General features: G+C 33.2%; 2 protein-coding genes across 7 annotated transcripts in view; both read right to left on the bottom strand.

Moving 5' to 3' along the window:
- Nucleotides 1-2,890: 2,890 nt before the first annotated feature.
- Nucleotides 2,891-7,817, bottom strand: LOC110114905 (universal stress protein A-like protein). Its single transcript, XM_020847947.2, has 4 exons — nucleotides 7,499-7,817; nucleotides 7,015-7,136; nucleotides 6,754-6,872; nucleotides 2,891-3,143 (listed from the first exon to the last, which is right to left on the bottom strand). The coding sequence occupies exons 1-4, from the start codon at nucleotides 7,755-7,757 to the stop codon at nucleotides 3,035-3,037; spliced, it is 609 nt and encodes a 202-aa protein (XP_020703606.1). The 5' UTR covers nucleotides 7,758-7,817; the 3' UTR covers nucleotides 2,891-3,034.
- A 1,679-nt stretch (nucleotides 7,818-9,496) lies between these two features.
- Nucleotides 9,497-27,646, bottom strand: part of LOC110114930 (zinc finger CCCH domain-containing protein 27) — a 61,595-nt gene continuing 43,445 nt past the window's right edge. For 5 of the 6 annotated variants that reach the window (XM_020847982.2, XM_028699684.1, XM_028699680.1 and 2 more), the window contains 2 exons: nucleotides 23,174-23,763; nucleotides 9,497-9,704 (listed from right to left, as the gene is read on the bottom strand). In XM_020847982.2, coding sequence (XP_020703641.1) covers nucleotides 23,218-23,763 — 546 coding nt within the window. In that variant the 3' untranslated portion in view covers nucleotides 9,497-9,704; nucleotides 23,174-23,217. Of the gene's footprint in view, nucleotides 9,705-9,775; nucleotides 10,055-23,173; nucleotides 23,764-27,646 lie in introns of those variants that run through there. The other variant, XM_020847981.2, reaches the window with a different exon arrangement.

Raw genomic sequence — 27,646 nt, 5'->3', positions numbered from 1 at the left:
GTTCTTGTTCTTCGCATAATAACATCTCCATGGCTATCATCAACCACTTGCATAAGCTCTTCAACACTCATTACAACCACACTTTGAATCACCCCTTGATTTTTGTTGGTAATTATGTTCCTATATATCTCAGATCTTCTTTAATTATTTCTATATCTAACGAGGAAATAAAAGTTGTTGTTTTCTCCACTCCTCCATCTTCTGCCTCTAGGCCAGATGACTTTATCTTTGAATTTTATAAAAATACCTAGGAGATTATTGGTGGGCATGTTTGTTCTGCTGTCAAAAACTTCTTTTTAACAAATTCCATGCCTAGATGTGTTAAAGTCCCTGTTATTACTTTTATTCCTAAGACATCTCAAGTTGGTAATATTGGTGACTATAGACTTATCTCTCTTTCCAGTGTATTTTCAAAATTATTGTTAAAATTTTGGCTATTAGAATGAAACCTATTATTCCTTATATTGTTGATATTAGTCAAGTTGGTCTCATTCATGATAGAATATCTATTGATAATATCTTGCTGGTCTTTGAATTATTGGGAGAATTCAACATTAATACTCACAAGAATCTTTTTTGTGCTATGATCGACATATTTAAATCTTTTGACACAATTTTTAGAGAGTTTTTGCTTACTCATTTGAATAAAAAAGGCTGCCCTTATCACATTACTATTGTTAATAATTACAATATGTAACTAGAGTTCAAAATAATATATATATATATAAACAAAAAACTAAAATAAAAATTATACTAGCATTAGTACATAGTCTCAACCTGCAAGCTACTTAGATGAAATCATTTAAAATCATAATAAGCATAAAAGCCCAACAAGTAAATAAAACTCTATCACTTATCTCAATGCAAGACAAAAGAATCAATACAAATATAAAATTATATTCATTACTCAAAATTTATAGAAGCTCTGGTTGGTTAATGAAGAAATTAAAAATTGATATTGGGCATTGCATCCCTCCACATTTATTTCTTGGATTAGATGATGTATTGATAATGTTTACTTCTCTATTTGTATTAATGATGCTTTTAAGGATTTTTTAAGCTCTTCTTCTCGCGATAGGGCTACCTTTTATCTCCTTATTTGTTTTGTATTGTCATGGATACTTTGTCTAATATATTGGATAAGCCTGACTCTAAATGTGCTTTTGAAGGTCTCAATTTTGAGAACAAAACTATTAGCCATTTGCTTTATGTTAATGACCTTTCGGTCTTTGGGAAAGTCAATATTGTGAATGTTTTAAATCTTCAAAATATTATGAATTTGGCCTGCATGTTAATGATGATAACAATTATATTATCTTTTCTAATGGTATTTCCCAATCCACTGATATTTGTAATATTCTAAATATTAATTGTTCTAGCTCTCAGCTTAAATATATTGATTTTCTTGTTTTTCCACTAAAAACTTGTTTTGCTGATTTTCAATCCCTCTTGCAAAATTTTTTTGGCCTTTTAGAGAGTTGGAAAGCTAAGTCATTATCTTTTGCTAGTCGTACTCAATTTATTAAATTTATCATACACAACACTTTAGCTTATTGAATCAGGGGAGCTATTATACCTAGGGGCTGTTATAAAGTTATTGATAAGGTTTGCTCTAGATTCCTCTTCCATGTGGATATAAATACCAAAATAATCCAAGTATATCTTGTAATTCTACTTATCATTCCAACGATAAGAGTGGACTTGGCATTCCTTCCATCCAGTCTTTGTACTATGATTACACCTGCTCTCTTATTTGACATCTATATAATGGTGATAGTTTGCTTACTAACTGGTATAAACATAAATATATTTCTATTTGGAACCTTATTCTCTTAAAGCCTCTAAGTATTGGAAATGCATATGCTCCATTGCAATCAAAATCAGAAACAATGTTTCTCTCAACATACATACCGACAACAATCTTTCCCTTATATGAGACACTTGGTGTAACAATAAAGCTTTTGGACCTGATTGGGTTAAGTGATTTTAATAATATACAGGTTAGCAAATTTATCTCCCCTATTGGTTGGAATTTTCCAGCTAATTTTTCTACATACATTAGTTCTACTATTACCAATGTAACTTTTATTTATGCTTCTGCTCCTATATATTGGCCTGGTACTGATAAATTGGTTTTTAAGAACATTACTTCTCATTATTATGCCTTGGTTTAATTTCATCCGGCATAAGAATTTTGCTCTCAAATACTCTTCTTTTGCTTGGTTGGTAATTTTGGAGGGTCTTAAGACATATCTGATATTCTGATTAAACGTAATATTTTGGTATCCCAATCTTGCATTCTTTGCAATCAAGCTCATGAAAGCCACAATCATCATTTTTTTTTTTCTATTATAACTGCTTTAATTCCACAGTTGAGCTCCCTTTTGTTTAGGCCTACTTTGATGTAGCTCTTTGAACATATTCTAGATATTCCTTCTAGCTCTGGTTTAATTAAAAGGCCTTTTTACCTTACTTCTTATTGTTCTATTATTTCATATTATGAGAGAAGAATGAAAGAAAATTTCAAAATACTATTTACAGTACCTCCAAGAAAATTTCAAAATACTATTTTATATTATGAGATACTCTTCTTTTGTTTGGTCAACTAGAGTTTTGACTTTCAACTTAGAGATCTTGATTTGAATCTCACGTATATGATGTGTGTGAATTTACCTTAATTGAAATATGCATTATAATTAAAAGGCTATAACTTAGCCATGAAAGGGATCCATTCCCATCTAACTACAATCAGTCAATATAAATCATATTCGCCCAAGTGAAATGTTGGCACATAAACAGATACCCTAAAAAGAGCAAATACCAATAGATTCATACATTTAATAAAACAAACAAACTCAAGTTTTGCCAAAAAGTAGATATGGAGCCTACTAATTTATATATATATATATATGTATATGTACAAGCACAAGCTGTCATAATATATGATAACACCAGCAATGAAACACATTCAGTCTCTTAAGTATATTGCTCTTTGTTGCACAATCTGTGATGTTGATTGTTGGCGAATAAACAATCAATCATCTATGGGATCAGGTGGAGCATCAGCAGGCTTCCTTTTGATGGTGATCACAGGGCATTCAGCATGTTTTGCACAGAATTCGCTCACAGTTCCAACAAATACCCTGTCAAAACACAAGAACCCTAAGGATATCAGCCAGAGCTTTTTTTTTCCCTTTTCAAACAACTATTTACATATCAAAACTCAAAACCAAATCAGGACTATCAAGCATTGGAACAAGAAAATAATTGAAACCAAATTATTACGTGTTACTGGACAAAGCTAGGCGAGTAGCTCGGCATAATTTCATTTGACAATGTCTCCCGCTTACCGCATAAAAGCCTTCGACACACGCATGGAGCATTGTTGCAAAAACTAGTGTTTATGAATAAAATTACAATATCTAAGATTGATCTAAAGAAAAATAGAACGAATTTTCATCTAGAATTAACACTGCTCCAATTGAGCATGAAGATGATGAAAGTAACACAAAAAACACGATTTAGAAGATAATGGTGATGTAGATAAAGGGACGAGGCTATTTTAACTTATAATGATGATGATGATGATGATGATGATCCTTAAAATGTTTAGTTTAATTTTTTTAAAAGACATTGAACTTGCCAAAAAATGGCAATGTTTTAAATTTTAAGTGGTTAAGTACGTGAGCCTTTGTTTTTATTACCATGAGCCATTTATTTTTCAATCTAATAATCTTTCATTTTTAGTTGCATTTTGTTCATATTTTTAAGATAGCGCGTATTACGCTATGCGCTATGCACATGGCCATAATATAGGCCTTTGCGTTATAGGTTGTTATTGACCATTGATAAGTATGTCAAGCGCACCATATGATGGCACTAGTAAGTATAATCAACGAAAGAATAATCTTGATAGAAATCAACTTGGAAAGAGTTCTTGTTTGATCGAAATTGTTCTTGGTTGAAGATAAAATCAGTGGATGCAACTTCCTAAAAATAATGATGGCATGAAAATGTTTTTATGCATGACTAAGCGAAATAAGTCATACAAATAGAGATTTATGTTAAGTTAACATCAAAGACAACAAAATAAACTTCATAAAACATTAAGAACAGTAAAAAAAAATTGAACAATTAGATCATGTGATAGCAAGAAATTAATAAGTAAAGGCTAAGCAATAACAAAAGATGAATCAATTTAGACTAGCTAACAGGGGTTGGCACAAGTCAAACATTTAATTAAAGGACTAATTACTAGAATTTCTGTTCGCTCAATTTTAAGTAGAACTTGGTGGATTAATCAATACATATGAGATGATGCTAATATAGATGAAATGAGGAGACCAATATTTAGTTAGATGAAGAACAAGGGGATGATTTGATACTTAGCTTGTGAATAGGAGGAATGAAATCCTTAATAAATGACGGCTAGTTCCTCCTTGGTTTGCCCTTGAAATCCATGCTCTTTGTCCAATCAATGTCCTTGTTGCATTAGTAGAATGTAGGTTTCCTTGGAGAGGTAGAATAGTGGGGAGGGAAAAGAAAGTTTCATCTAGATGAGGGTTTGGAAGTGGAGAGGTTCACAGTTTTGGGGTTTGGAGCGGAAAGCTAGGCCAGCTGCATGGGGAGGAGGGGAGAGACGATTTGGCCAATTTTTAGTGGCTTGGAAGGGAGAAGTCAGCTTGGGAAGTGAAGATGTGAGGGCGAGCTGCTTGGGAAAGAGAAAGGGTTGATGTGGCTTGCTTGGGAAGGAAATTAGTTGGCTTGGGAAAGGAAAAGTCAAAGCGGTTATGGATCTCCAAATGTCACAATTAATTGAGATAAATGCTCAATTAATGTGAATTAATTACATAATAGGAAAGTCCAAGGGTCAAGGGTGTTGGAGAAAATGTGAAGGCGGTCAGAGGGGACGAGGGAGGTCGCTGCTGGTTGAGGACAACAAGTTGCTGCAGCGGTGGGAGGTTGTTTGGGCGGCTAGGGAAGGAGAAGAAAGAGATAGAGAAGGAAGATGATACCAACCAAGAGCTCACATGCTATTGGTATTTCATTGCCTTTTTCCAAGGAACTTCACACACAAACTCAACTCAACAAGAGAAGAGGAAGCATATAACCAGAAATTTATATCAAAATATTCATCATCCATACAAGAGAACAATGGACCATATATATAAGCACCAAAAATATGAAAGGAACAAAAGACAAGAAGGCTCTTGACCAAAAAACACAAAAAACTCCCTCAAATGAAGGTAAAATTATAATAAAATAAATAACACCACATAAACCTCCTACAACACATGAAAACTAAAAATATAAAGACTCAATCAAGGCTGTAGATCTCTGGCCTCTACGGCGATAAATCCTCCAAGCTCTGATGTACCCATCATGTTGACTCCAAGGAATGAATGGATTGACCTCAGTTACTTCACATCTTGAGGATGTGAGAGGAAAGCATTAGATCTTATATCTAAGATTAAGTATAATTACATAAGTACATGATAGGAAGTAGATGCACTTTGAACCAAATCAGTGAATCGCAATGGAAAATTGGGAAGAAGAACACACCATGAATATTTTTAGTGCAAGGAATATGAAAGAAAATAGCAAGATGCAGTTGGATCTTCAATTGGAGAGGAAGATCCGGCTCTCCCAAATCCCTAGCTGCTGGTTAGAGCCCTCACAACCTAAGAAACCCTAATTTCAACAAACACATGCATAAAGAAATAACTGAACACTGGGTTAAAAATATATTAAAAGCATACAATAGAAAAATCTCAAAACAATCTTGCTTTTCCCTCCTAGTCACCCCTCCAATTTCAAAATCTGCTCCCAGGGCCCACTTCAAAGGGGCGGATTTCCCCCCTATTCGTCTGGCTTAAACCCTAGCCGATCCAAGAGGGACTAACCTATCAATCCCCACCCCCACCCCCCCACACACACACACAATTCCTCTATAAAAACTCACATTGTCCTCAAGGCCAATTAATATAGAAAGAATCTTTCTTAATGCCAACTTAATAATGGCCTTTCATGATCTCAATCTCCCTCTCTTTTATTCTCTTAAATTTCCCAAGAATGCAACTTATTTTACTTGAATTCACCCTTTATATATACGAGAATTAAACAAAGGAGGGAAGCTAGTATAGTTCCTTGAGAATAGTGCCAGTATAGAAATTTTCATGCAATTCTTAAACAAGGGAATTTTTTGTAGGGACCTTACTTGAGATTTAAGAATTATAAGTAGAGAGAAAAAAAAAGAGATGAGAAAGGAGGAAGCAGGAACAAGTGGACTTTTGATTCAATTTCAATTAATAATAGATGTCTATTTATAACACTTTGAACACATAATTTATCAAAATATGCCCACAAGGATAATTCAAACTAATTTAATAATAATAAAAAGAAAATCGATCATCTAATTTTAAGTAAAAATAATCCTAAAAATTAAATACATTAAAACAAAAACAAGATCCTATGAAAAACCTAAGAAGTACAAGAAACTCTAAAAAATAATAGAAAAAAATTTATGCATGTCTAGCACTACATCAATGATAATTTTCAGGACTAGCTTACTATAGAATGTAGTAATTGATAAAAAGTTGTAGATTATAAGATACCCGTTTATAATAATTGCACAATTCAAGCTATTTGCTGAACAAAAGTAAAGATTTGTTGATTTGGACATGCTTAATCTTGTGATATTAGACCAAAGAGACAACTTATGATAGGAATTTAGAAACATGAACATAAGAATACCTCTGAAAGGGTCCAAGGCCACGGCTTCCAACAACCAGAAGGTCAGGTTTAACTCTTTTCACCTCGCTGCAAATTAGCTCCTTTGGATCACCTTTCTTGATCCATGCTTCACAAGGAATCTATAACCGTTCAACCAAAGAAAATAAAAATTCAACCATACTAGAATATGTTTTGCTCATAGAGGGGAAATAATACCAACAACTTTGTCCTCAGAAAGAAAGATTATAACAGATATCTGACAGTTCACTATATAGTGTTTACCTCATACTGATGACAACGATTGACAAAGTATTCAAGTAAGTGAAGCCCTCTAATCCGGTCCTTCTCGTTCATATTGTGAAAATCTTCAGGTGATGCATAGATGCTATCCATGTCTTCAAATGCTGCTCCCCAAGATGAATAAAAAACGTAAGCACTAAACAAAGTTTAAAAATCGCAGTGTCATCAAATAGACGCCTGATTTTGTCCCTCGAGCTAAAAAAACTTGTTTCGCTAAATTTACGCATATGCGAGAGATTGTCTAGACCTAGTTTGAGTTAGCCGTAGCTCGGAAGTTTTGCCCATATAATGGGCAAAATTAACATTCATCAAGACTCAACCCTAAAGAAAAGGAAAATTCACACAGATCCAACAAAGATCACGGCGATTGAATGAGGAAAGCAAAGTCTATAAGTTAGCACATAAATAAAAATACTCCGAAAAGCAAACCCTATAATAAATGAGAATGGGGGGACCAGAGCGGCACCGTCTTCGTCAGGGACCTGAACGTGGAGGAAGAGAAGGCGAAAGCCGGCGGCATTGGATCGGACGAGCTTCGCTACGGTCCACTCGAAAGCCGTCCTGCTGCTGATGGATGCGTGAGGGTACCCCTTTATCGACGACTCATTCACCGCCATCATGATCTTCGTCGGCTCCGACGATTGCGACGCCATTGCCGCTCTCTCTCTCTCTCCCTCTCTCAAAACACACAAAAATGGAAAATATTGATTGGGTGCGGTGTGCATTTAAATTGATCTTAAAAAAAGAAAAGAAAAGAAAAGAAAAACATTTGTGTTTCACCCTTATCCATCCGATCCTGAACGCGTAATTTCAACTCAGAGATAAATTATAATAGTTCTTTGTTGTCTTCACTTGATAGTTGATATGACTTTTCAGCCCACAACCGTAGAAGCTTTCTCATGTGTGTCTTTTTGGATCGGATTAGGACTACGTGTTATAAGTACTTACAGCTTATCTTCATGCTTATGATTAAGAGTCTCGGCTATCAATCACCGTATTATATATATATATATATATGCATTTGCACTAAAATGATGCACCCCTACAATAAGCAACTTCTCAAAAAGTTTTAAGAAAAATAATAAAATTCTTATGTTTAACATATTATAAGATACGTTGGGCAAAATTCTTATCATTCACATAATAAGCCTAAATATTGAAAAAACTCGCACGCAATATTTTTATTTGATTAGTGAATCAAAAATAGTCCAATCATTTGGTTTGATTTAGCATTGTATAAATTTTATTTAGTTAATTCAGTTTGATTAATAACTTGACGTTAGTTAATTCAGTTTGATTAATAACTTGACGTTTTGTTTGCTTAGTTAATTTAGTCTGGCTTTGTTATTTTATTTTGTATGTGCATCATCAATCAGAAACTCAATGATTAACTTAATTAACCCATTATAACTTTTGTTTTTATTTTATTCTGCTTAACCAATATTTCCGTTGGTTTTTCTTAACTAGTCTGATCATCACTTTTTCATATTTTTCATACAAATTTGATAGAACAATGTATTGATTTGGATTTTATTATTTTTTTGGAAATCAAATTATTTTGTTTCCAAAGAATCAGAATGTTTATTTTAATGATTTTAATTAAAAGAGTGGCAGTTTCGATTTATATTGTTTCTTTAATAAATGCTTAGAATAAATTAATTAAATTACTAAATATGATGAATATTTACCTAGACTAAGGCCCAGTCCAAAGCATGAACCATAAAAATTTAGCAAGAATTGAAGGGACAATGATTCTTTTGGCATCAACATAACTATTTTGAAATTAATAAAAAAAATTAACACATGAATCCATGAAATACTAATTCACTCTCACATAAACAAATACAAATAATTACAACACGACTATTAAGTATATAATATATATAATATATATATATATATATATATATTAGGGTTTTCATAGCAAATTTTTTTTAAGACGATATCATAAATAAGCTCTAGAATATAACATAATTAAAAAGAGCATGCATAAGATAAAATAACAAAAATTGAAGTTCATACCAAATAATTCATATAATTTGAATCATCTAAGGCGCAAATTACGGCATGACACACCAACTTCTGGTGCAGTTAACAACTAATGCAGATAAAAAATGTTTCAGCCTTCGTTTACCCTTTTTATCAACTTTTTTGTTTCTTTTTCCATCTCATACACTGTTCTTTCCTCCAATGCAACCACCTCCTGCGAGCTTTTTTTTTTTTCTTTTTTTTTTTTTTTCCTTTCTTGATACTTTTCTTTTTTTTTTTCTCCAACCCACGTAAAATTAGTATTTTGATCGACCCATCAACATTTTTTTCATCCTCCTCTTTCACTTTCTTTCCAGTTAATAGGAAAAAAAAAAATAGGCAGAGATGAACGAATGCCTACCAATTCAAAAAACTTCAATATTGAATAATAATTGCAAACAAGAAGAAAGGCATATAAAAAAAAAAATAAAGAAAATTGCTAACGTGCTCCGTTATTCGAGTGAAATATAATATCTACAAGAGCTTGCAATAATTTTGATATTTTGCCGGTAAAACTTAATATCCTCCTACATACAAGAAACTGCAAACAGATTGGCAGTAGTGATGGATCCGGCTTGATTTATGCAAGGACTGCAGGAGGCCTGAACTTCATAAGCTGTGCAGAGATAAGAAGTTGAAATTTCCTGAACACAAAAGTATTGCATAAGAGAATAATGGTGTTTACACAGACCAAGACATAATAGGCAAAGACAAATTAAAAAAAAAAAAATTTAACAAATTTTGTTAAATGAAATTACATGTATAAAACGTGTGAAAGAAAATACAAGCATAGATGGATAGGGTCTTTTTCATGGAGTGCAATTTAATTGTTTATCCCAACAAAATACATTTTTATCATAGGTTGCAACGGTAAAACTTTCCAGCATCCAGTGGAATCTAAACTGCAGGAATTACAGCATACGAAGTAAAGAGATTTGTATATTGAAGAATTGAAGCACACAAAATTCTGTTCCAGGATGTCTGGGCTGATGTACTGCACAAAAATTGGCAGGAAACAAAAAATACAATATAAGTTATCAATACCAAAATAACAGTATTTCATCAAGTGAAGGTGAATTTAATATGACATGAATATATTATTTTACACTTCCCAGATCAATTCCATTGAGTTCATCATTATCACAAGCCAAAAAAGTTTCGGGTTATCTGATAAAAAGGGTAAAATAATTTCAAAAAGCAATAAGCTTTACTATAATGTTAGTTATCTGGAGGAAGATCTTTTCTTCCAAAATAAATTGAGCTATAAAATAGTGCCAGTTAACTTTATCACTACAAATATGTGAGGACATATACTGCATTGCCGAGGTATATAACATAGTAGGGTGGTAACAAAATGTTCTAGATGTTGGTAAACAAGTCACCATACATTTGTACCCATTTTCAAAGCTCAACTGGGAAATAATGTTGGGTCACATAATACATTTGACCTTTACTCTTTGCCCTTCTTATATGCAATCGAGAAATAGCTCCATCATTATAGGCTTCCTTCCCCTTATTCAAACCCAGGAATAACCACCTTAAAAGTTTAATCCACACAGCTCAGACAATGACCTAGTTTCTTGCCTCTGCATTACCAGGTCCATGCAAAGAGCAGAGTAGTAAAAAAAATGTTATAGAAATACTTTCAAAAAAGGAGGAGGAAGCTTGTGTCACCAAAACCCTAGGAAAGAGATGATACTGCATTAAGATGATCTCTTTATCATTCATGATAAATAAATTAACATGTAGAAAAAGCCCCTTAATAAACTTAACAATTTATATGATAAGTGATTCTAAATCAAGAAAAATCCATGATAATCGAAAATATATATTTAACCGATCTCCTCTTTGGCCAGGTCAAAGCGCTAGTAAATTTTATGGAGAGGGAATCTTGGATGACCTTAAATTCCTCTTGAATTTAAAAAAATGCCAAAAAAGAAAAAAATCTCCCTCCTCTAGAAGGTGCTTGACCCCTTCACTTTAGGAAGTATGATTTTGTATTTCAATAAAACCCTTTAGATTTGATGCAATCCTCTTGTAGTCTTTTGTGCTCCATGAACCCACTCTGACTTTTGCGCTTGACCTAGGTCTGACATTACATCTAACTTGTATCTAACTTGGGCCTTTATTTGAGCTTGATGTGGATAAACTTGGAATTGCTAAAATATTAGTGCACCTTCTGGTCCAATTTTGTGTGTCTAGTTGATCAACCAAGCTCAACTTGTATGAAAGAGCCATACGGATAAAGAAATCCCATAAACAATAAATATTGTCACATGACTCTTCTAAGTTTCTACACCTCACGACAACCATTTTAACATGATATCTCGCACCCTCCTTTTTAAAAAAAAAATTGAAAAGCTTTGAAACTCCTCAATAGTAGAAAGAAAAAGGATACAAAAATAGCATAACAAATCAAGAGTTAACCATAAAATGAAATCATTGCAAAGAAGAAAAAAAAGTTAAACGGCAGCTTTAAAAAGATCTAGAGGCTTGTCTGGGAGATTCAAATCTCTAGATAGGGTATCGGACCATTTTTTTTATCAATGTTGATAGAAAGCATCTGATAAAGTTCTAAGAGAAGTGCTATGGAGAGTTCTAGAAAAGAAAAGAGTTAATAATGCTTATATTAAAGCCATTAAAGATATGTATGCAATATTTATTACTAGTGTTCAATCACAAGATGGTTTGAACAATTATTTTCCTACTTCAGTTTGATCACATCAAGGATCAACCTTAAGCCCATATCTTTTTGCTTTAGTCATGGATGTTCTCACTAGACATTTGCAAGAGGTTGTACACAGGTGTATGCTTTTTGCTAGTGATATTCTTCTTATTGATAAGACTAGAGAGGGAGTTGAAGGTAAACTTGAATTATAGAAGTCAATCTTAGAGTCTCAAGGTTTTCGTTTGAGTACATCTAAAATAGAATATACGGAGTATAATTTTAGTAGTAATAGATCTAGTAGGGGATTGTGGCTTTAGGCGATCTAGCCATTAGAGTACACGTTGTAGACATATTTGGTCTTTTGTTCAGAGTGATGGTGAAATAGATGGGAGTATTCATAGTAGAATTCAAGTTGATTGAAGTGGAGAAATGAATGGAGCTTGTTGTGTAATAGAAAAGTCTCCCTCAAACTTAAGGGAAAATTCTATAAGATGGTAGTGAGACCTGCAATGCTTTATGGTGCAGAATGTTGATCATTAAAAGAGAAACATAATATAAGTTAAGTATTACAAAGATGACGATGCTCAAGTGGATGAATGGCTTTACTCTTACAGACGGAACACGAAACGAGCATATATGTGAAAAGGTTGGAGTAACTCCAGTGGAAGATAAAGATTAGAGAGTCTCCTTAGATGGTTTGATCACATAAAACGGCAGCCTTCCGTTGATTCGGTTAGGAGAGTAGATGTATTAGATTTGGCTTATGTTAAGAAAGGTAGAGGAGGTAGACCTAACAAGACTTGGTTAGAAAATATCAGAAATAACCTTTCTATATTATATTTAAATGAGAAATTGATAATTAACAGGACATCTCATGTAGACGACCCCATGTGGTGGAATAAAGGCTTGATGATGATGTTGTTGTTAATGTTATTGCTGCAATGTTGATAGCATGAGAAAAGCATATCTTGCTTCTTTCATTCTGAATACTACAAATATCCTAGAGCAAGAGGTTGCCCCAGATGTCCTTAGCATTATCTTTGATATAAAAGTTTTTTTATGAAGGGATGGTAGAGCTAGATGGAAAATAAGTACTATAAGCTCCAAAAAGAGAGAAAATATGAGTTCAAATATTGAACAAGAATCTACATTTGAAGAACTGGAGATAATCATCTTTAGAAGTTAATTTCATGAAATACAATTGGTAGAGATTTTGAATCCCAAATGATATGCAAATGAATTCATAAGAATCTTTCCCAAATAACACTCCACTCAAAGAAAGCAACCTTCAAAGATATCAAGGCCTTCCAATCCAAGAATAAGTAGAAGTGAAATTGCCACCATAAATCAAGAAAGATATAAGGACCTGACAAGGAAAATGACACTTTAAGAGATCAACTATTTTGGAGAGTAAAATATTTGAATTCAACCTAATATGATTCAGCTCACTATAAAGATTTAAAATATAATTATCAAGATAAAAATAAGTAATGCTTTCCTCATGAAAATGCAAGTAAATAAAGGGGAGAAAAGAAATTTCGGCAATAATTAGGATTGCAAATCATCTTGCATCATTAAAGCTTTGCAAATGAAAATAATAGATTGATACATCCTTCAAAAATTGATTTTTGGACGGTATTTAATATTCTAGGAAATGAGATGAAAAAAAAAATGCTTTCCTAAGATCCTTAATAAAATTTCAAAAAAGAGAGACATGGGTACCTTTATCATTCTAAAAGTCAATAGAAGTAGAGTTACACAAATAATTGCTTTGTATGATGTGATATGACAAGGAGTTCAAATCCACAAGAATAAATTTCAGATCCATTCTGAAGAGAAATATTCATTTTACAGAAATCTAAAACATTAAGACCAGCAATATTTTTTAGTCTACATATGTTGTTTCAATTGCTCAGGGGAAGGCCTTTACCCATCAACATTTGTTTCAAATAGAAACTTCTAATACAATCAATTTTGATGATGATCAAATTTGAAATCCAAAAGAAAGAGAGAAAGTACAAAGCCATAGAAGATAGCACAAAGTTAATCAAAATAATCTTCCCATCTTTAAAGAACAGTTTTTCAGAAAACAAGTTATCATTGAATTTAGTCATAATAAGAGTCCAAATTTCTTTTATGCTAACTTTAGACCCTAGAGGAAGGTCTAAATTTTAAAAGGAAGTCTTTCAAAAGAACAACCTAAGACATTTGCAATAGAAGATTTTTTATCATAACAACCACCCGTGAGCTTAAAAACGCACTCAACTCTTTCGAGAAATTTTTAGTTATGGGTGAAATTTTTAGAAGACAAATTAGATTACAAATAATACATTACCTAAAAATTTCACCCTTATTTTACAAAGACATTATAATATGTTACAAGTTTCTCACAGATGTAAGCTCCTATAATTAATTATCCTTCTTAATAACAAGAGAGAACCTTCAATTTTGATTAAACAATAGATGTTAAATGATTAGCTTATAGTAGCAACAATTTGATTTTAGGATTGATGAAATTTCCTACATTTAGCTTAAAATGGATGGTGTGGGAAATGATGACGAACACAATCAAGATTGCATGGCTTCGCCATCCCAAGTTGTCATCTACCCAATCTACTTAGCTAACGGTGGTAATCGACTCAACCTGACTAAACGATCTGTTAGACCGGTCCACACTGGACCAGCCCAGGCAAAACAAAGGCCAACGTTCCACATCTCCTACGTATGCTGATCAAACTGCAAAATCAAAGGGAGCTTTTCGGGAAAGATTTTTGAGGGATTTGGGAGGTAAATTTGCATTAAGGGACTCAATTAAATATTGCTTTGGGAGGGAACAACTCAATTAAATATTACTTTGTGAGGGAACAACTCAATTAAATATTACTTTGGGAGGAAAAATTTAAATTAGGGGCTATTTAGGGATTTTGTAATCTTCTTTGCTTTAAATAATTTCTTTTGTAAGGGTTAGAGTTTCATCTTGAATTTGGCTGTAATTTGAGATCTCTTATGTTTATGTTTTTTGGGGCTCTAATGGCATCTAGAGATTTGGGAGAGATAGATCCTCCTCTTGAATAGAGGATCAATTGTATCTTGCTTTATTTCTTATGTAGTTCGATTTCTTCAATAAAAATTACTGTTTTGTTGATTTTCCATGAGATTTGTAGAGCATTTTGTTTTTTCGTCTTTATTGATAGGATTTGCTTGAAATCTTCAAGTGTTACTTATCAAATTGGTATCAAAGCACTTTCTTGGGTGGAAAAATAGGATATCTTCGTTGTTTTTTGCAATTGGAGCCTAGATCTAATTAATGACATCAAAGAAGATGGAGGCGCTGGAAGGTGAGATGGAGCAATTCAAAACCAGCGTGGAGAAGTTCTCTACCATGAGAAAGATTTTCATATATGGGAAACCGATTTAGAAGGGTGGAGGAGATGTTAAGAAGGCTCTTGGAGATGCAAACAAAAATATCAAGAGTGGTTCCGATGGCTAACCCTAACCAAGATTTGACCAGGATTCCCTTGGCCAAATCAAAGGGAAAAGAGATCAGACAAGAGGAGTTTGACAAGGGGAGTTTATTTCCTCAAGAGACACCTCTGAAGGCTCCGATAAGGGGAGGAATAGGGTTATCGAATGGGGGGACGATAAGAAGGGCATTTTGTGGTGAAAGTGGTGGGGTGGCCGACCCCTATGGGAGGTCTTTTGGGCAAGGGAAGAGAACCACCGAAGGAGAGGGATGGGCCGAACCATGGGGTCATGTAAGGTGAAAGGAAGGAAGGTGGGATTCCCACCCACAATATATGGGGGAAATATGGAGGGATCATGACAACTGCTACACTGGAGAAGAAGCTATTGGGGTAGCAGTGATCCTAGGGTAAGGAAGTTGGGGATGACAATATTTAAAAGGGAGGATGCTTATGGGTGAGTGTACTGGGTGGAGATGTATATCATGGTGAATGGGGTGACGGAGGAAGAGAGATTGACAGCAGCGGCCCTATGTTTAGAAGGAAAAACTTTAGCTTGGTTCCAGTGGACAATAGCATAGCCACTAACAAAGCAGCTGAAGAAAGCTATCAATAGCATCCTATCCTTCCACCTTGAGGACAAGGTGGATCTTATAAGGGATGTATTGTTAGAACGGTCCAGCTGGTCCACACAGGACCGGCCTAGGTAGAATAGAGGCGGATGTTCTGCCTCTTATGCCGATCGGACCGCATAATCCAAGGGCGCTTTTTGGGAAAGATTTTTGAGGGATTTGGGAAGGAAATTTGAATTAGGGGACTCAATTAAATATTGATTTGGGAGGAAACAACTCAATTAAATATTGCTTTGGGAGAGACTCAATTAAAAATTGCTTTGGGAGGGACTCAATTAAATATTGTTTTGGGAGTGATCAACTCAATTAAATATTGCTTTGGGATGGAGCAACTCAAATAAATATTGCTTTGGAAGGGAAAATTTGAATTAGCAGATGTTTAGGGGTTTTGTAATCTTTTTTTATTTAAATAATTTCTCTTGTAAGGGTTAGGGTTTCATCTTGAATTTGGGTGTAATGTGAGATCTCTTAGGTTTAGTTTTTTTGGACACTAGCGGCGTCTAGAGATTTGAGAGAGATAGATCCTCCTCTCGAATAGAGAATCAATTGTACTTTGCTTTATTTCTTTTGTTAGTTTGATTTCTTCAATGAAAATTACTATTTTGTTAATTTTCCATGGGATTTGTGGAGCATTTTGTTGTTTACATCTCTATTGATAGGATTTACTTGAAATCTTCAAGTGTTACCTATCACGATTATTGTCGACAACCATTAGTGACTTGGGGAGAATGTTTCCCTAAAGCAATAATTTTAAATCAACTTGAGCTAACATAAGCTTTGTGCCCTATCAAGTATATTCCATGATTCACCACTCAAGGGTTTAAGCCATTAATGAACTTACGACACTGGCAATGATGAGCATAATTTAATAGTGTCATTTTATAGCAAACCATGTGGTTAAAGGGCATCAATTATAAATATTGTCTAGTTGTGTCATTTGACAGTAGAACCACCCGACCAATGGGTACAACCACTTCCATACTAGCATAAAATCTTTTGAGAGATCATAAGGATACAATTCATATGACATGGACTCTTTATGATATAACATTATCTCGAATTTGTCACCCTCGTCAAATAGATGCAAAAGGTGAATGAATTTTTGCTTTAAATTTTAAGTGATATATTTTACTTCAATATTTTTTTTTTTAAATTTATGTATTGTTATCTAGGCATAGCCCTAGAATCATCCGAATTAGAATTTAACAATTTGAAAATAATATTCCTCTCTGGTTAAGATTCACTAATAACACAACAATTATTGGGGTAAGATTGTTTGCGTCACTTGCATTTTGTAGTTCGAAATTTTTATTTTAAAATAGACTCCTCTTTTATGTGTAATAGCCGCAATCATCACATGAGTATTTGAATACTTGTATTTTGTTACATTGAATTTGCTTGTAGAGAATTGTGTTTATGATTTGCGTATTGTTTGAATTAATTTGTACATTTATTAAGTTGCAACCGTTGCCAACCTGCCTCGGTATGTAGAGGATCAAATTTGTGAATTGAACTTGTGACATCATTATGTGAATACAACATTTAATTCGAAACCCTAACTGCCAGATTAATTTAAGCAAGTTTTTAAATCATTGAATTTTGAATTGATCGTACTATACAATCTCATCGCCCATCGTATTGTACGAATATTTGAATACATGCTAAAATTAACCTCAATGATTAGTCAATTAAATAACGGCTTAATTAATTATTGGTGATCGTACTGTACATCATAGTTCATATCATACATTAAAACAAGGCTATTTTTTATCATCTCGAAGATCGTACCTGACGATTCCTTGAATTTTAAACTAATCATACCGGATGACATGAAGATTTTAACTAATCGTACTGTACAATTTAGATCGTATTGGACGATGAACAGAGACAAATTTTGGTTGTCCTGTAGAGGATCAAATTTTTGAATTGAACTTGTGACATCATTATGTGAATACGGCATTCAAAGTTTGCATTTTGAAAGTATGTTTCATTTGATAAAGGCTTTGAAGGCTTTATACAAATATAAAATAAAATATCTAATCATTAAAAGCTCATTTTAGAGATTTTTGTCACAAGATTCAAGCCTTATCAACTCCAATCTTCGTGACGAGGATCGAACTTGAAATGTGGGATTACAATTTAGCCCTATAGGTAGGGCAACCCACTCAATAGCTTCATCTAAAATGAGAGCTTGAACTTACACTTGAAAGAGTGTGAATTTTAAAAAATAATTGCTCAATTTTTTCTCAAAAAGTTGCATGATTCTCAAAGCAAGGCAAATTTAAGTTTGTCTAATATTTACTCTACATAGTTATCCCTACTTTTAAATTTGCGCACATACAAACAATTTGATTTCAACCCATTTAATATATCCCTTAAATGACGCATGTTTCCTGGTGCATTAAATGCATTTGCATATTTTTTAAGTAATTATAAACAATGCGCTTAAATGCTATTTATGCTTTTACACTGTTGTCAGTACACTTGCATGGTACAATTGCATGCTTCTATATCCACTTACATGCATTTGAACATTCATTAATGCGCTTGTATGTTGCATTTATATAATGCACTTGTTTGATGTCATGAAGTTCATATAGGACTTAAAAATACGATGATTTAAACATTTGAGTAAATATTATGTTGTTTAAATACACAAAAAAAATTATTATTAAGTTCTAATAATTTGTATCTGGTTGCATGTGTGTGTTGCGGATTCAGTGGAAATTTTGATGAATAAGAGTCATTTTCATATTTCAAAGTCTCCTAACTTTATCCTTATATGATTGTATTTTAGCAAGGTGGGTTATGCTAGTTCATCTTCATCATTGAGTTTAAATTCATAGAGTTCCATAAGGTTTTGAGTGTTCTAGGAGTTCGCGCTACTAAACAAACTTTCAAGTCCGTTGTAAGTACACTGAAAGTTTGCTTGTGTTCAATTTGTTCTCACTTTCTAAATTTTGTAACTTTTTATTTAGTTCATTTTCATTTTTATGTTATTTATGTCCATAAATTATTTTCACTTTGTTTTGTTAGAGTTTCAAGTCAGTATAAATTTTGGCAACATCCTGATATCTACCCAATATGAATGGCTTCTATAGGGAATGTTAGACCTACCCGCCATGCCAAAAAAGACATGTATGGTCAATGTCCTATAACACTGTCTCTAGGATCTTCAAAGCCAATGTGCCAGGAAAGGCACACATGAGGTACCCCCATTAGAGATTTGCAATATAATATGATTGTTTTTCTATTGTGCTAAGAAAAGCGTGCCCAATGTATCGCGAGTACCTCTTATGAGTTTTCCCAAACATGTTAAGAAAAGTACTCACATATTCCGCTTGTTGCATCAAATGCACCATAATTGGAATTTTAGGAGTTACTTAAGTTTGCATTTTTATACTTGCAATGAGATCATCATTGCAACGAGACAACATGATTGCGACGAGTCAAATACAACAAAATTTTATCTTTTTTATTTTCTTTTTCTTCTATTTATTTCTATTTTGTTCTTCTTTTTTTTAGACAGAATAGGAGAGGGACAGAGAGATTTAAAGAGAGAAAACGAGGAGACAATTAGAGAGGGACCATGAGGAAGAAGGTGATAAGATGCCTGGATGGAGGTACTATTAGAGGTCGGCTAAATTACAAATGGGGTGTTGGAGAGCTATAGGTGGCAGTTGGTTTGCCAACAAATAGAAAGATTGAGTGTTGGTGTTTCAAAGTACGAGAGGTGGAGTAGGTAGAGAGAGATTTAAAAAGAAGTTGGAGGTTTTGGACGAGATGAACATTGAATTGGACTTTAGCCAATGTTGGGTGTGGAAGGAAAAGATTTTTGGTTGGTGCTTGAAGAAGAGGGAGCTCGTCAACATTGGACTGATAGGAGAGGGAAGAGGGAGAGGAGAGCATGAAATTTGAAGGTGAATTTAACTTGATAGGAAAGTAAATCGGCAATAATTGGCACTAGAGTTTGGGTTGTCGGCATTAGAGATTGAGGTACAACAACTACAAGAGGTTTGGTTGAGGGGCGTGGTTTGAAAATGCATTAGGTGGTTGGAATTTTCAACGAGTGAAGAAGATCCTCATCGGAGATTAGAAGTTGAGAAGGAGAAAAGGGTTGGCTTGTGTGAGCCTTAGGGCAGTTGATGTGTCACGTGAAGAAGAGGCCAAATGGGCGAGATAGATTCTAGAGATATGCAATAAGGAGAGAGATGTTTAGAGAGAGTGTGGGCCGAAGGAGAAGAACAGTGCATGCAAGGAGAGGACGGGTGAGAGTGGTTTAGATTTTAGGAATTTTTTTTAAAGATGGATGAGACAAGGGTTAGGTATGAGGATGGTTGATGATGCAAGAATTCAAGGAATTGATGAGATATGGGGAATTAATTTTAGGTTTATTTTTAAAAAAATAAACATGCATGTTGACTACTTTTCATAAAAATTTTTTAAACATGTATGAGATATGTTTGGCTACATAAATCTTTTTTCACCATTAGGTCAATATGAAGACAACAAAAATGTTATGAAGAATAATTTTTTCACCAACCAATTATCATCTCTGAAGCCATCCATTCTAAGCCTTTAGGAAATGGAGTGAGATTAGAAATAAAGATGATATGGCAATAATCAAAGAAAAAACTGTTAACTTTTGTGCCCTTGTTAGGAAAAAGATCATAATAGGGGAGAGAAAAAAATGATCTAATTTAGCAAATATCGCTGCTACTTGGTTATTGGACCAAGTGAAAGATATCCTACACATATTGGGCACACTAACATTAAAGAAGTTGATAGCAAAAAAAGAAGACTGAGGTAGTTTGGAACTAATTTTAGCTCAATATTATAAGGTCAGAGTACATTAAACTCACAACATGTATCTATTTGAAGGACAATAGATTATTCCCCAAAAAAAATTTGTCCTCCACTTTAAATGGAGCACAAATTGTAGTAAGAACAAAATAAAAAATGTTAAGCTTCTTTCAAAGAATATAGTAATCGAAAATTTAATGAATTGAAGCACATCTAGAGAGCAACATTTTCAATCACAGATGATACCACCATAATTGTCATAAGCTTTAGGAGAAGTACAACTTTTTATATAATTGTCTCTAAAAGGTCTAATCAAGTTGAAAGAATAATGATCAAATTTTATTTTATTTAATACAAATAACATCCTTGGCTTATGTTAAGAAAGGTAGAGGTATATCTAAAAAGACTTGGTTAGAAAATATCAAAAATTACCTTTCTTCATTAGATTTAAATAAGAATTTGACTCTTAACAAGACAATGGAGAAAAAGGATTCATGTAGTCAACCTAACGTAGTGGGATAGAGGCTTGATGTTGTTGTTGTAATACAAATAATATCCAAAAGTTCCCAAGAAATCACCTCTTGGACCTAATCCACAAATATTCCAAGTTCAAATATTCATAATAATAATAATAATAAGAGTTCAATAGAAAATTGGTTTAGGCAAAGCAAATGAAACAAACAATCAAGGGAATAAATCATCCAGTCTCTCCATACAAACTAGCAACATTGTTGAGAAAATCCGTTATAGGAGGAGATATCATTCCAAAAACAAAATTAGAAAGTAGATCAGTAGATTTGTGCCTGAAAAAGTTCTTTATTTTCTAATGTTACAACTCATGGAATGAATCTTAATTTTCCTTCTTGCCCAGTCCTTACCAATCTTGGGTTTGGAAATCTAAAAAGAAAGCAAAGTACTTAGGAAAATTATTTTTAAAGAAGTCAACAAAGGACAACAAATTTTAATTTTATTTTAGGATTTTTTTCCAAGTAGAATATTATCCGATAATTTAATAAAATCAATAGCCAAAGAAACTAAATGTCCAGTAGACTTTTCTGAGGAAAAAAACTTGATTCATTATGAGTTAACAAGTAAAACAAGAGTGGCGTCAGGGATTCGAGTACCGCCATCTAGCAAAGGGCCCGCATCAGCACTAAGATAGTTATTCTTAAGTGGAGATACAGCAGAGAATCCACTTTGTGGAGTATCTACATTTGCAAGCAAGAAATCCATAAAGCCTGCTGCATTGAATTAGCTTCGAAAGATATCACATTTGAAAATTGAGAGGGATTCATAGATCCAGCAAATATAACAAACATAGGATTCGAGTAAGGAGGTTTGAAATGCTAGGAGCATTCAAAGTATTGATGAAGACATTTAAGTCAGATTTTAAGACGGTTTATGTCCAAAACTAGATGAAATTTGGATGTTGAATTTCCAAAAAAATGCAACTTCAATCTCAGATCTCTAAAAATCCACAACCATGGAGTAAATCTAAAAACTTAATTTTTTATCAGGACTACTAAAAGAAGGGAAAAATATTAACCAAAACAGTCCAAGTGAATTTCTTAGAATGTATTGCTAGATGACTGGGAATGCAAGAAAAGTTTTCAATTTCAGAAAGAACTAAAGCTTCCCAAAAACATTCCTTAGAAAGTGTGCTTATCCATATAAATGAGTCCATCTGAACTTGGATTAATGAACTCAAAAGAAGACCAATTGCAGAAACAGAATGTCAAGCCATGAATGCCGCCGCAAACTTGCAAGTTTACTATAACTAGAACTGTCAATACTCTCATCCCATTTTGTGAGCAAAACAATAAAGACACTGCCCCTGATACAATCATTTAATTTAACAAAAGAACCCCAGTTTCATGAAAGTGATAAAATAATTCAATCTCTGTTCCAATGCCAGATACGCACTTCAAAAAGGTCACTCTTTCTGATTTGGTTGTCAAAGACACCCAAAAAAATAAAATAAAAAATCTTAAAGAGTGACAAGAAACATTATCCTCATTTATAACTTGGAGAGAAGTCATAAGAATGAATTGAGACATCAGTTTTTATAAGAGTAAAAAAATTGGATTTTAATTTATGCCCTACTTTTTTGCATCTACTACAATGGTATTTCTAAAATCTCTAGCAAGGTGCCCTTTTACCAAATATTTGATGAAGGATACCAACGTGCATCACACTTCTATAGCTCTTCCTCAATGTTATAGGGGATGTCCACTCCTTAGGCATTGTGCTTTTGATTCCATGGCAATTACCACAATGCTAAAAAGGCAGTCAAGGCTCCTAGCACCCTTTTAATTCACTTTATTTCATCAGCCCACCTTTAAAATGCTTTAATGGATACACTTAATTTTTTTTATTACACTAGAATATTTAATACCCATCAATTAAGTTCAATATTTAATGTGAATTATCCAGATGCCATTGTCTCGAAGATAGGATTATGTTTGAAAATCAAGACGGCCTTGCCAAAAAACAAAGGAGATGAATAAAGTGTATCATTAAATTAGAACATAGGAAAAAACAAAGCATACCCCACTGCTCAAATCCAGATTCAGTGCAATCATAAACCATCAATTTATTGGTAGTGATTTTCGCTCCCATGCATTGGGATGGTTGGGCTGGAATCCAAGGTTGCTATTAAGGAGTTGGACACACTACTTGAAGTGCGATTTCTGCCTTCTACATCGCCATGATCCTCAGTTTTTTTTGCATCAACCTCAGACCGAGGAATGCATGTAAGCTGTCCTGCACTCAATGAGGATGAAACAGCCATGGGTATGCAAATAGGCTCCCCAGCACTTGAAGAAGATGAAGACTTTGACTCAGTTTTTATGTCATCATCTTCAGCTTTAAAAGTAATTGCATTTGAGGGTATTTCTTCCACATGGCAATCTTTCCCAGCAGCAGAAGAGGCAGTTACCCAGGCGAACTTCAAACTACAACCTTCACAATATTTACCAGCTTGATAAGCCCTTTCAGCAGAAGAGCGCGTATGAAAAGTTACACAAACAACTATTTTTTCTGGGTCTTGTATGTCTGAATTCTCAATCTCCTCTGGGTCTTCAAAAACAACATAAGCAAGATCGCCAAATTTTGAAAAATGGTCCTTCAAAACAGAAACCTGGCAAATAAGCAACCAATTCAGCAAAGAACAAAGCAATTTACCAAAGCACTAACTACAAGTCAAAAAAAGTGTATCATAGATATTTCCTTAATATGAGTATTATGTTACCTTGCAACTGAAGTTTCTCAAAATACTCGAAAAGTTATAATATTAAGATGAGGACAAGGTGATAGTATAACATGCTGCAAATACAATAACTTTCAATCTCTCTCAATGTTTTCCATTCCTGAAACACTCATGCTGGCTCAACAACCTATTCAAGTTTTACTTTTTCACAATGAAAACAAAAAAAAATATTGAACAAGATATTAGCCCCATTTAAAATTTAATAAACATGTTGAACATGATATATATATATATATATATACGATGATATGCAGTCATATATATATATATATATATATAGGCACACATGCAGGGATTGGACTTACTATCTTCAACAACTCATCTCTTCATATTAACAACCTTTCACCTCTTCCCTCAAATAGATATGTGTGTGCTCGCATTAGGACATTCCCCATAAGTGATACGCTAAAACTTAGCCCAATTATGATGAAAAATATTTAAAATTAATTAGTTCTATCAGAAAAATTCCAAAATAGTTCCCAGATTATTTGTGTATAGCCAATTTAGTCCCAAAGTATCATGCTACCCCAATTCAATCTCTAGACTACAAAGAATTGATCTAGAATAGTCCCTCGTGTTGTTATTATGATATAAAATTGATCCCAATTTAGTCCCAAAAGGATCATTTTGGATCAATTTTGTAATAGAGGGACTAAATTTGAGCAACGTTAAACTCTGGGATTAAAATGGCCATATATGAATAGTCGGGGGACTATTTTGAAATTTAACACTTATGTCTATATTTGCAAGCTGACATTTGGAACATTGAATTAGAAGATAAGAATTGGTGGACACAATAAATAGAATAAAAGTAAATATAGCTTCTTCATGGAAAACTATATGGAAAGGAAAAAATGCAAGGGCATCACAGAAAGTTATAAGTTATTGTATGTTAAAAGGTTAAAAATAAAGTGAGATAGGAATAATAATGGATAAAGAGTTGAAAGCTAAATTCATTGAAGTGAATAGGATTAGTGGTATGGTGATTACTACTAAATTAATCATAATTGGGAATATTATAATTTTAGTTAGTTTTTATGAATTAGAAGATAATTTGACAAGCCAAATCTGAGAAAAATTGGATTGAACTATTGCAATGTATACTTGAGGAAGAAATAATAATTATTAGGATAACTTAATTGGATATACATATTTTGCTTGATTGGATATGAGAGATTCATGGTGGGTATGGAATACTACAACAACAACAACATCAAGCCTTTATCCCACTATGTGGGGCCGGCTACATGAATCATATTTCTCCATTGTGTCGTGTTAAAAGTTAAATTCTCATTTAAACCTATAAAGAAAGGTCATTTCTTATATTTTCTAACCAAGTCTTTTTAGGTCTACCTCTACCCTGCTCACCATAAGTCAAATATAATACATTTACATTCCTAACCAGGTCATCGGAAGAGTGTCATTTTAAGAGATAAAAATGAGATGGAAGAAACCATACTTGATTTTACAAAAAATATATAATCAAGAAATAAAAAAGCATCAAGTGTAAGGGTAGAGTATTTCGTAACCTCAAAAATACTAAATTTATTTTATATTGTATTTTTTTTACTTTGCATTACATTTTAACAAATGAAACGACCCCTTAGCTTAGGTTAACTATTTCTTAGAAACTGTAGTAATAATAATTCAAGATAAATCTTTTCTTTCATTCCATCGAAGATTCTTTCATTAGTTTATACTCCCGTTTATTGTATATTTATTCAATGAAGTGCGACAACCTTGTCAAATGTATCATGTTTTTCATCTTGATTCCTTCATTTTGTACATGTTACTATGTCATTCTCATTCACTCAGTACCTAAGGTTCATGCATTAGACATGTAACCCCCATGTAGGGTTCTAGATATTAAAGTAGATCAGGACAGGGTGAATAAATTAAGGTGTTAGTGAAAAGAACTAATTAGAAGGAAATTCCATGTCAGGGGAATTAGCCTTGTTCATACGTTCAAGAAGGGATCTAAATTAAGTAGAGCCATTGAATTATAAACAATCTTATTTTTAATTATAAGGAAAAAAATTGCAAAGTTTGTATGAGCTTATTTTATTGCTTGAAGCTAGATAACATGTTCAGGAAAAAAAGAGAGTTTTTTAAATCCATCATTTTATCGGATTTAATTACAAAATAGCATTGATTTTAATTACCCAAAATCTGAAAACTCTCTCAAAAGTGATCATTTCTTTTTCACACTCAAAAAAGTGAAAAAACGTTGTTATTTTCTAAAACATGCCTTCTATCTACAAGCAACAGAATGAGCCTGAAGATGATTCCAGGAGAAAGCACCTTGCAAAGTTATAAATGCTCTTACAAGAACAAGGAAAACGATCAAATGAAAAGATTCCCCTATGATAAGTTGGTAGAACATTAAAGATGAAAAGTTGTTGATCTTTCAAGAATTTGCTTTTCTTTGAATCAAGTTGTCAGATTTCTAAAACAGGTGGAGATTTCATTTTCACATTCATAGTGAAACAAGAGTTATCATTTTCAAGCAATACAATGAAATGATTCTCTTATGATAAGATGGAAGAACTTTAAAGGAGAGAAGTTGTTAATCTTTCAAGATGAATTTCTAACATACGTGAATTGAAATTATTTAATTCAATCAAACTTAATATAAGTTAAAATAGTTCCATTAAGAATAAGATAGTTATAGAAGTTATAGGAGAGTGGAAACTAGATCATACATTAGCGAAGGGATCTGTCAATGGATGTGAGTATATAAAAGTTTAGTATGCAAAAAAAAAGAAAACTATTCAAGAGTTAAAAAAATGAATACTTGACCAAGAAGTCCCCCAATAAAGGGCTTGCCTAAATCAACAATCCATATCCTTGGCCTAATAAAAGGGGTGCACAAGAAAGAGAATTATCTTAATCCAAGTTTGGAAAAACCACATAAACATTTAAAGACCACACACACACATGGGTAAACTAATCCTACAATGGAGGAAAACAAACTTGGATAGATCTAGACAATCTGGAGATGACTAGACTAAGTTGTACGAAGTTTGCATAAAATAGCACATGATTTGCATGGGAGCACAACATGCAAAGGAGGCCGCATAAGGACCAATACCACATTTCATCTCTCCTCTCTCCCATTTAATTGTCCTCTAAATCAAATAATTACGTATTATTAAATTAAAGAGTAGCCAAACAACCCACTTTCTTTATTATTTTACTAATATTTAACAAATAAAATATTTGACTTTGATAAAAGGAGGATATTAAGGGAGGTAATTAATGATTAACTTTTTCTTAAGTTAGTTCCTTTTACTGATATAATTAGCTATATTTAAATTTCTTCTAAATTCACTTAAAGTTTATAAATAGACTCAATATTGTATTTATGTATCATGGCTATCCTAATGGCATTTTAATAATTATTTTTAAGTTCCTCATAAACTCCCTCCAAACATAAAGCCTGCTATCCCCTCTCTCATCAAGATCACATGGTGTACCACCTAACCCATTCTATCTGATGAGGACATCGAAGATCAACGGCTACGATCGTGTCTTAATTCCAAAGCAAATAAAGTAAAAAAGTGAAGCAAAGCATGAAGAGAAAAAATGAAGCCATCGTTCATTAGAAGGGGAAATTCAAATGGTCAACCATCCCTTAATTTATAAGCTTCCTCTCTCAAAACTACCAAGTTTCTTATCAATATAATGCATGAAAGCATGGCCTTGCTGAAGTGATGAGCCAATGTAGGCAAAGTGAACATTCACTTGTTTTATA

The sequence above is a fragment of the Dendrobium catenatum genome, unplaced genomic scaffold (genome assembly GCF_001605985.2).
Source record: "Dendrobium catenatum unplaced genomic scaffold, ASM160598v2 fragScaff_scaffold_133, whole genome shotgun sequence".
NCBI lineage: Eukaryota > Viridiplantae > Streptophyta > Magnoliopsida > Asparagales > Orchidaceae > Dendrobium > Dendrobium catenatum.
The sequence above is the reverse complement of the archived record's forward strand: the minus strand, read 5'-3'. Positions and strand labels throughout refer to the sequence as shown.

Bases quoted from the DNA above. Each gene is read 5' to 3' on its own strand.
- LOC110114905 (XM_020847947.2), bottom strand. From the start codon at position 7,757: ATGCACACCGCACCCAATCAATATTTTCCATTTTTGTGTGTTTTGAGA. The intron at 6,873-7,014 runs GTAAACACTATA...GAACGGTTATAG, and splicing joins ATCGTTGTCATCAGTATGAG to ATTCCTTGTGAAGCATGGAT. The intron at 3,144-6,753 runs GTATTCTTATGT...GTGTTTTGACAG, and splicing joins GGCCTTGGACCCTTTCAGAG to GGTATTTGTTGGAACTGTGA.